At 45.8% G+C, this 10,629-nt stretch overlaps 1 protein-coding gene across 1 annotated transcript; it reads left to right on the top strand.

The window, feature by feature from the left end:
- The first annotated feature begins 833 nt into the window (after positions 1–833).
- On the top strand, positions 834–7,993 carry LOC135893447 (basic phospholipase A2 Ts-G6D49-like). The gene is made up of 4 exons (XM_065421266.1): positions 834–879; positions 3,281–3,425; positions 5,244–5,350; positions 7,851–7,993. Exons 1-4 carry the CDS (start codon positions 834–836, stop codon positions 7,991–7,993), a joined length of 441 nt encoding a protein of 146 aa, XP_065277338.1.
- Positions 7,994–10,629: the final 2,636 nt, after the last annotated feature.

Below are 10,629 nucleotides of genomic sequence, written 5' to 3'. Positions count from 1 at the left end.
CTGAGAGCAGAAATGAACGTCCTTGCTCATGCCGCAAGTGAAGTCCCACTGGAGTCACTAGTGTCCGTGTGCATGAAGCAGGGGAATTATGTCACAATCCTAAAGTGGCATCAGTCTCTTTGCTCTGGTGTTGGCTTCCTACCAGCCAATACAACCAGGCACCGTGACCGGAAGGGGGAGAATATAGAAAGGCTGCATAATATTAGAATCACTGGATGAAATTCAGCCTTGTGCAGAGAGCCTACAAGATGTCCATGCACCACTTAAGACCAGAGAGGACTTCAGTGATGTATTAGCTTCCTGCAATGTGCCTAGACTGCCACAAGGGCCAAGTCTCCCACCGGCACAGATAGACTTACGAGTTTGCATGCTTAAAACTAGCAGTGTGGATGGTGAGGCTCTGGTAGCGACTTGGGCTAACTCCCCGAGCTCAGGGCCAGGTGACTGGGTGGGCTTGAGCCCAAGATGCAACATCCGCACTGATATTGTTAGCATGCTAGCACAAGCCTGTCTACCCAGGCTGGAAGGATCGCTCCCAGCTGCAATGTAGGCCTACCCCTGGGGTCCTGCTGCACACGGTTGGATTTCACCCATCCTGGTTTAGGCTTTGAAGCTAAATCTCCACTTCCCAGTATAATCTCTGCTCCTTGTGACCGGGGTCTCATGCTCCATTAATTCAAACCGTCGAAAAACCTTGCTTCTGCTCTCTTCTCAGCTGCTTTCGAGGCAATGACTTATCCAGGTTGCCCATACCTGGATGTTAATATGTGTCATTGAATTCTTTGCCTGAATGGAAGATCAGGGTGTTTTGGGTTTCTTCTTCCAGGCCCTGCATGAAGATGAAGAATCTCTTAGTATTTGCTGTGCTATTTGCTTATGGTAAGTGCAGTACATTCACTGATTTCACTTACAGGTGTAAATCTACTGATGTGAATAGCATTATAGCAGCGTTAAACCAATGAATCAGACCCAGGCCCACTCATTCTCTAACTTTTTCCAATTAATTGGTAGTGGGGGAAATACTGGCTTGGCCTGCGAGCTGAAAGCTTGCTACAAAACCTGCCTCCAAATTCTGCACATCTGGATCTACTTCTCTTTCTCGTTGCATCAGTACAGTGCCGTTAAAATCAATGGGGTGGCACCAGTGTAAATGCAGGGAGAATTTGACCCACAAGCTAAAATCCGTGGGTCTGGCTCCCATGTCAAGCAAGAGAACACACAACTGGGTCCATGGAGAAGATCCACAGGAGATCTACAAAGTCCGTAAATGGGGGTGTGGCCTCAACCAATTGTGGGAGAAGTCAGTGCAAAAGTTCTAGGGCTCCCTACTATAAGTTACTACAGAAAATAGATCACAAGTTGGTGCTGCCATGAGCAGAATTAACTCTGTGTCAGCAAAAACCTGCACGTCAGGAGGATGAAAGTTGATCGATACATTTCAAATTTTGAAATTTGAAGCAAAATTAGGGAAAATAGTAATGAAACTTCTGCATTATTATCACCCTAGTGTGTGTGGGGCGGGGGGAGTTGTTTTTTAAACCACCTATAGAGCTGGTTGGAATGTTTTAAAAGCCTGAACCATTCTGAAATTTGGAAAAATGCCAAAAGTCCAATTGTTTTAAAATAAAAGGGGAGGAAGTTTGATTCCCCCACCCCCACTTCTTAAAAGCAGCTGTACTATGGCCCTGCCAGTAGCTGCCTAACCACGCAGAGATCATCTGAACATAGGGTGGTTGGGCTCCTCTGAAACGGAGAGAGGCCTGAGAAAGTTCGCTGCACCTTTCCATGCACCACACCACCTTATTAATGGTACTACCATGTGATAGCAGCGCTACCATCCGTATCTTCCCCGACACAAGATCTGTCCCTTCCATTGGTGTTTCTAGATGTGCCCCCTGCCAGCTAATACACTTTTTGCCTTCTAATGACTCAATGGCATGATATATAAGACCTTTTGCAGCTAGGATTTCCAGTACGGGCCTGAGGATCTGAATTGTTCCTGCAAGTCTCTTCTGCATATGTCCCATTCTTATTACAGAGTTGTTACCATGGAGCTCATGGATTTATGAGGAGAGGCTGAGGGAACTGGGATTGTTTAGTCTGCAGAAGAGAAGAATGAGGGGGGATTTGATAGCTGCTTTCAACTACCTGAAAGGGGGGGTTCCAAAGAGGATGGATCTGGACTGTTCTCAGTGGTACCAGATGACAGAACAAGGAGTAATGGTCTCAAGTTGCAGAGGGGGAGGTTTAGGTTAGGTTGGATATTAGGAAAAACTTTTTCACTAGGAGGGTGGTGAAGCACTGGAATGGGTTACCTAGGGAGGTGGTGGAATCTCCTTCCTTAGAGGTTTTTAAGGTCAGGCTTGACAAAGCCCTGGCTAGGATGATTTAGTTGGTGTTGATCCTGCTTTGAGCAGGGGGTTGGACTAGATGACCTCCTGAGGTCCCTTCCAACCCTGATATTCTATGATTCTATACCAACATACTCCTCCCGGGGCATAGGGATTTGCCTGCCTTTACAGGACTATTCTTGTGCAGTGCTAATCTCTGGGATGATCACGAATAGCTGTAAAGTAGAGAATGCAATTTGAGTTATAGTGTCAGGAGCCCACTGACCATCTTATTAGTCTTCAACCTAGACCCAAGCACGTGGGTTGTGGCAGTGCTGCCAATATAAACTTTCACACAACACTGAAACGGTTTGTGCAATACAGACCAGCAGCTAGATCTGGTAAAGGACAGGAGAGGGGAAGGTAATTAGTAAGGGCTGCACCTGAGAGTGATGGAGGGAGCTGATATACGTGTTAATGACAGATATTAGAGAGATACATCCAGTCACGTAAAATCTCTCCCCATCAGCCTTTCTGCCCACATAACTGTACCCCTCACGTGTGTAATGAGATGAAAAGAGACACAGGGTTTGATTCCTCTCTTGCTTACAGCGGTTGTGGAATTCTATTGAAGACAATGGAGCTCCTCCACATTGACTCTGGTATAAGGAAGAGAGGGGTGTGTAATATGAATCTAAAAACAGTTTTAGATGTGAGGAGAATCAGGCCTGATGATGGGGTGACCGGAAAAATTGGGATGGGGTGGGGGGCAATAGGCACCTATATAAGACAAAGCCCCGAACATTGGGACTGTCCTATAAAATCGGGACATCCGGTCACCCTACCTGATGAGCTCACAAAGCAGCTTAATAAAGGCACAGGAATAAGTGTCATTTCTTTTTGGGAAGCCCTCCTCTCCCAGTGCTGGATACCCTTTGGCTGTTTTCCAGGCGCAGTTATGACACAGGGGAGTCTCTGGGAGCTTCAAAAGATGATTAAGCAAGTCACTGGGAAATGTGCCTTATGGAATTATTCCAACTACGGCTGCCACTGCGGATTGGGTGGCAAAGGGACGCCAAAGGATGACACTGATCAGTAAGTTGCGGTCTTAAAAGCCTGCCAGGAACGTCAGTTGGGATAACACTTGCAAAAGGGCCTAAAGGCCAGATTTTCAAAGGCATTTAGGTTCCTGCAGATGCGCACCTAGTGGGATTTTCAAAAGCGCCTCGGTGCCTAACTCCCATTGAAATCAATAGGATTTAAGCACATGAGTATCAAGTGGGATTTTCAGAAGTGCCTATCTGCTTCTTTAAAAAGAACAGGAGTACTCCTGGCACCTTAGAGACTAACACATTTATTTGAGCATAAGCTTTTGTGGGCTACACCCCACTTCATTGGATGCATAGAATGGAACATATAGTAAGGAGAAATATATACACATACAGAGAACATGAAAAGGTGGAAGTTGCCCTACCAACTCTAAGAGGCTAATTAATTAAGATGAGCAATTATCAGCAGGAGGGGGGAAAAGAACTTCTGTAGTGATAATCAAGTTGGCCCATTTCAGATAGTTTGACAAGAAGGTGGGAGGATACTTAACATAGGGAAATAGATTCAATGGGTGTAATGGCTCAGCTTCTTTAGGCACCTAAATACTTTAGAAAATCTGGCCCCCCGGGCCGAACTCACTTTTGAAAATAGAACGTAGGCTCCTGAGTCACTTAAGCACATCTGAAAATTTTACCCCAAGTCTGTATTTACCCAAGATGCTCTCCATCAAGTAAGGCCAATAGGCCAGGTACTCAGCTTGTGTAAACTGGCATGGCTCTCTCGAAGTCACTGGAAGTATGTCAGTCTACACCCAATGCATTTGCAAAAGAGAGGTGGATTTGAGTTATTAAGGAGGCAGGATTCATAAAGAGAGGTTCTTCCACCAGCTCATCCAAGGCAGATAGCTGAATCTACCTGCCCATATTTCCTAGAATGGGGTGTCCCCGTGTGTTGGAGTTAGGAGGAAGGCTACCACCTTCCTTTGGGATTAAATGCAAGAGCATTTTTTTCCCTTTTGGGATCGAAGAATTAAGGAATCAGAACCATACCACTCCACTGGGTGTTTTAAGAGGAGCTTCTCATTGGTTTCAGATATTTCTGTTTAAGGATGAATGGCACAACAAAGCCCCTAAGAAATGTACCTCTGGAAAAGACCTGTTAGATCACATAGGCACGCTCTAAGGACCCATGCATAGCTGGTCCTTATTTTAAAGCTATTTGCACACCATCCCAAGTAGTTTTAAATATCTCAAGCAATGGGGCTCCCACCCTGGGTGGATTGAGGGAGAACGGAGCATGGGGCACCGTTTTCATCCCCCACCGTGGAATGAAGAATTAAGAAAAGGCCATGATCGTTAGGAAAAATCAGGCTACGACAGCCCCCTCTTCTCCCTCCCCCTCTCCCCGTCTCTGTGAAAGTTATTTTACATGCTGAGGTCAGAGTCCCTTCAGCTGACAACTGGCTGTTCCTACCAGGCCTTCCTAACACAAGAGCATCCTGTGCTGGAGATTAGAGAAGAAGCTTGAAATCTACTCAGTGGCCTGTCTGAAGAACAATAAAGAAAGCAAACTTGATATCTGTGCTTTCTCCCGTGTGCTCAGTTTAGTTACCCCTTCTCCCCCGCCCCCTCCACCCAGCCTGTCATGTATATAGATGGGAAACAAACTGAGAACCTAAACCTGTTAATGTCAGCGGTATTACTCCTGATTTACACCAGTGTAAGAAGAGAATCTGGCCCATCGTGTCAAAACATGTCTCTCTTTTACGTGCACTGGAAAAGTGTCAAAGGGGATTTTTTTTTTTGCTCGTGTTTTAAACCTACGTGTACGTGTCTCTTTGCTGAGTCCTTCCTTCTCCCCAAGGTGCTGTTATTTGCATGACTGCTGCTATAAGAGGCTCAAGCATCATGGATGTAATGCCAAATTTAAAACGTACAGCTACTTCTACCTGAGTGGAAGGATATACTGCGGTGAGTTGGCTCCTGGACAGAAAGATGGTGATTCGGTTTTGTTTCTTCCCCTAAATCAGCAAATTGCTTTGCTACTTGGCTTTTAAAATCTGTATCCCGAGCCCAGTCTACTAGAGCTTTTGTTCTTATACGTAAGGAACAGGACAAGAGAACCAGAGTCACTGGCTGGCTGAACCTCGGGATGCAGGCCCCAAATCAAGCAAACACTTAAACACGTGCTTATGTGCTGTCCTGAATAGTGATTTTTTCCCCCCTGACCATAGGCTGCACTGATTACAAGGAGATGTCTTCTTGCTCAGAGCCTCTGCTCTCAGCTAGGAGTTCTCAAAACCAGTGGGCAGGGTTGGGAGTCAAAGTCCAACCAGCCCCCAAGCACAGAATCCCAACAACAGGAAAGAGGCAGAAGAGGGGGGAAACCAATAGAAATTTCATTTGCTTCCCACTGCGAGAAGGGTGGAGAGAGGAGAAATCAGTGGGACGAATTCAGAGGGGAGTCTAATTGGAACTGGATTAAAATTGGAGTGATGCAGCGGTGAATGGTGCTCCGTTTCATTTATAAGAAGCATAAGCTAGTGTAATTTAGGTCTTCAAGGCCTTTCAATGTGGGTTATGCCATCTGGGATCCCCTGACACTCGTTTAGATTCATGCCCACTTACTAACATGTAACTTACACACTCACCTGAATCTGACTCAGTAACTTTACTGAATCACTCTCAGAGATGGGAACTTGCACAAGGGATTAATGACTAGAACAGATGCTACTCCCTTTGGGTATGTCTACACTGCGAGTCTCAGAGCCCGAGGCTACAGACTTGGGCCCGCGCTACAATGCTAGAAATAGCTGTTTGGGCTTGGGTTCTGAAACCCACCCCGATTCCGGGCTTCAGGGCCCAAGCTCCAGCCCGAGCCTGAACATCTACACAGCTACTTTTAGTGCCACAGCACAAGCCTCACCAGCCCGAGGCTGTAGATCCAGGCTCCGAGACTCGCTGCCATGGGTTTTCTTTGCCATGCAGGAATACCCTAATGTGCTTAAAGCTCAATCCTCCGAGTGAGCCACTTAGGAACAACAAGCAATCAATACTGATAAATCATGAGCAGTCAACAGTTGAGTTTAAGAGGGAAGAACACTGACATTCTAATGGGCTTCCTTTATGTGGAAAGGGCAAGTAGGCTATGGGGCTAGGCACTTTCTTAATCCCCAGAATAGAATATGGGATCAAAGGAGAGTCCGGTTACCCATTTTATTATTGTGTGTTTGTATTACGGTAACAACCAGAGGGCAGGCAATTTAGAGACGGAACTTGGTTTTTACAATGTGGAGGAAACCTGCTGGCTGGCTGAAGGTTTGAACACAGCTGTCTTACCCGTGTTCTGGAAGTGGGGCTACGTCTGCGTGTCATGATAGTTTGCTGCTTTATCAGTCACATCCCTGTGCATGCGTCTCAATCCACTAAACCGGTGGTCTCCAAACTTTTTTGATCGCACACCCCTATCAGTAAAAAAATTTTGAGCACGCACCCCCCGCCGCGCCGCAGGGCTGGCTCTACCATTTTTGCCGCCCCAAGCGCAAAAAAAAAAAGGCTGCTCGGACTCCCGCCCCAACTGCCGAAGCAAAAAAAAAAAAGCCATCCGAACTGCCGAAGCGGCGCTGCTCCGGCGGCGCTCCTCCTGCCGCGCACCCCCAAGGATCCTCTTGCGCACCCCCTGGGTTGCGTGCACCCCACTTTGGAGACCACTGCCCTAAACTAGGAAGCTGGATGCTGGGCTGAGGGCTACTCCCTAGGGACTTGTCTAACTGGGAAATTCCATTGCTTTAGAGCGCACCCCTGTGGAATCAAGGTAATTGACATGATGTTAAACCCGACAGTTCCTGTCTACGGTGAGTACTATGCCATGTTTAACGCTGCATCCGTTACCGTCCTGCCACAAGTTATAACATGATGGACTTTCACATTGTAGACCAGCTCCTAGGTGTCAGCATGTGCTCTCTTGGGGTATGACTACACTGCAATCACAGGGTGAGATTGTAGCTCATGTAGATGTACCTGAGCTAGCAGTTATCTAGCTAGCTCCGGTAGTGATAGTATGTGTGTGTATATATATCTCCTCAATATATGGTTCACTCTATATGCATCCGAAGAAGTGGGTTGTAGCCCACGAAAGCTTATGCTCTAATAAATTTGTTAGTCTCTAAGGTGCCACAAGTACTCCTGTTATTTTAGTGAAGTCACAGCAATGTGCGCTTCAGTGCAAGCTGCCCTGCAAGTAATTAGGGTTCTTGGGTTGGCCCATGCTGAAGTGACACTACCATGGTTTCACTTCAGGATCCCAACTAGCTAGATTAAAGCTATCTTGGGTATGTCACATCCTGGGATTACAGTGTAGACATACTCTTATGTGGCCCCATCACCGTCTCAGCAGCCAGCGTTGCCAGCCTCTCTTCTTCTCCCCAAGGCCCTCCTCTCAAACACGCATCCTGTTACTGTTTGTCAGCAGGCTTGGGGAGCTGGTGCAAAAGGGAGAGCTGCCAGTGTGACAGTGACCTTGTGCTCTGCTTGAAGAAACACTTAAGCAGCTACAAGACGGGTTATCGCTTCTATCGAAAGAGACGCTGTGGGGATAAGGCGCCCACGTGTTAAAAAGTTGCACAGATGCTTTACCTGCCATATCAACGTACTCTATATTTGCACAAGGTAAAAGCAATGAAATGTGATTGTTTCATTATAATGTCTGTTTATTACATACACACATTTATAGATATACAATTTTGCATGGACTGTTTAATGTATTTTCATAATGTTTTTGCTTGGATCATTTTATAACTTTGATCCCATTTATATGTAGCAACATTTTTTGCTGTATTTTTTTAAAAAATTGAAATAAAAAAACGTGTGTCTGAACTGGGATTGGTGAATGGAATGATTTCATGATTTTGTTACTGCTTTTGACAGGATAGAAATCTCAAGAACTGCTTGTGAATAGCCAACATGATCCACCTTAAACCATGTCATGAATTAGGGACTTAATGAGTCTGATTCTGCTCTGGTTTAATTATGTTATTAATTAGGAGTAACTTCCTGGAAGTCCGTGGAGATACACTGTGCCAGATTGTCCTCTGTTACACCAGGGCAAATCTGGAGTAAATGAGATGAAGTACTTTGCATTTACACACGTGTAAATGGTAGGAGAATTTATCCCACTGCAGTAAAAACAGTAAAATCAGGTCACTTCGTTGGTTGCTTTCTTATTTACATGTATGTTCCCCTTTTGCAATGCTGGACAGTGTCATCCTAGTTGAAACTTCCAATCTCAGCTGCTCTGATGCCATGTGGTTTCATGCCTAGTTTCAATACAATTCAGAAACTTTTCCAGAGAGGCATATGTATTAGCCAGATCTTGAAAGATTTAGAGTATTTGGGTTAGGCGAGGTTGGAGGGGGGTGGAGAGGTTGCTTAGTATTAAAAAGCATGTGAGCTGGAAGAGTAGCATAACAACTCCCTTGAGGAGAGACTGGGTTTTCTGCCAGATCATTGGAAAAGAGGGGAATTCTCTCCCTAGTGCATAACTGTCCAGCCATCCAGAGTATTATGAAATTCAGCTGTGTGTGGTAACAGGCTTCCTGGGGAGCAGGAGATCAGGATATAAAAGGTAAGTGGGTGACCAACGCAAGCCAGAAGCTACTCCAGCTGTGGAGACGTTCCCAAGCCCAGTGCAGGTGAGAATTACTGATCATCTTCACTGTCCTTATTCTTGCAATATTTTATCTAGCTCAGCAGTTCTCAAACTTTAGCAACCTGAGGACCCCCGTTTTGATTTAAAAATTTTCAGGGACCCCCAAACCCCCCACTCAGCCCCAGTCCCCACCCCCACTCTACCCCTTCCCCCAAGGCCCCACTCCTGCCCCACCTCTTTCTGCCCCCGCTCCACTTATTATGAAACCAGCAGGATTATTTGAAGATACTCCTGATTTCAATCAGGGAGTTGTGTTGACAACACCTGTGAAGTATGGCTTTGATGAACTCCGGCTAGAAAAGCAGCTTCTGTTTGCTCTGTGCTTCACCGGAGAATTTGTGAAAGAAGAGATTCCCTTCTGAGAGATGTGATTTAACCAGAGCAGTGAAATGATACTGCTGGGAAGAGCTAAGGTGAGCTATTTAACACAGCATCATATAGAGATGGTCTGGAACTAAAAGACCCTCATGAAACACGTCAGAGGATGTGGAGAGATGCTTTGTTAAGACCAGAGAACGTCAAATGGATGTTACTGAACGGCAATAAAGCTGTTGGCCGGGAAACTTCAACCTGAGAAGGAACTTGGGGTTGTGCAAAGTTAATCAAAGAGGTTACAAGACCACAGAGCCATGTATGGCAAAACAAGGGAAGTTCGGGGCAGCTGTACATCAGTTGCCTAAACCCTTGATATTTTGAAAGCAGAACTTAGACTTTAAGTGTAAGAGTCTTGAGACATCTGTCAGCTCTGGTACTAAAACCACAGTAACCATGTGCAATTACAACTGTGACATTGCCAATGCAAGGCCCTGTTTTCTCTGGTTGGAATGTGCAAAGGCAGCACCACCTCTACTCTGATTGGTCAACATTGGTATTTTGAAAATGGGACCAATCAAATTACAGTCCAGAGAGTATGTCCAAACATGGAACCCCCGTCGGAATGGAATAAATAAGCCTAATCATCAGTCTGCTTCCCCATAGCTAACAACTCTTGGAGAAGTACACTGGATCTGTAGGCTGGCTGCTGAGGACTCTCTGTACAGGTAACAAACTAAGACTTATCATAGATAAAAGGCAGAGTTAATAGTATTTTTAAGACCGCAGTGTTAGTAGAACAAGCCTTACAATACTACTGGCTGAGGTCCACTGGCCTGCAGTGTGAAGGAGGTCAGACTAGATTATCATAGCGGTCCCTTCTTGTTTTAAAATCTGTGAATACTACCTCACATTGAAACAGGCCACCAATGACCTGGAGAGTTCACCTACAGTGCCTCCATTTGACAAGTAACAAGGACTTTTATACGTACGTTTCTTTTCAGTCAAGTGGCCATTTGCCATATTCTAGGTTAAATGTGTGAGTTACAAAGTTTGTAAATAGCTTAGTTATATGGTGCCATGCAGGGGCGCTGGGACAATTTGTAGTGGCGGGGGCTGAGAGCCATTGAACCAAACTGTAAACCCTGCATATGATGGAAACCACTTCCAGCCACGGGGTGCGGCTGCACCCCCAGCACCCCTCATTCCAGCACCTCCGGCATGTCTTGAT

The sequence above is a fragment of the Emys orbicularis genome, chromosome 22, assembly GCF_028017835.1.
Source record: "Emys orbicularis isolate rEmyOrb1 chromosome 22, rEmyOrb1.hap1, whole genome shotgun sequence".
NCBI classification, from domain to species: domain Eukaryota; kingdom Metazoa; phylum Chordata; order Testudines; family Emydidae; genus Emys; species Emys orbicularis.
The sequence above is the reverse complement of the archived record's forward strand: the minus strand, read 5'-3'. Positions and strand labels throughout refer to the sequence as shown.

Bases quoted from the DNA above. Each gene is read 5' to 3' on its own strand.
- LOC135893447 (XM_065421266.1), top strand. From the start codon at position 834: ATGAAGATGAAGAATCTCTTAGTATTTGCTGTGCTATTTGCTTATG. The intron at 880-3,280 runs GTAAGTGCAGTA...GCTGTTTTCCAG, and splicing joins TGCTGTGCTATTTGCTTATG to GCGCAGTTATGACACAGGGG. The intron at 3,426-5,243 runs GTAAGTTGCGGT...CTTCTCCCCAAG, and splicing joins CCAAAGGATGACACTGATCA to GTGCTGTTATTTGCATGACT.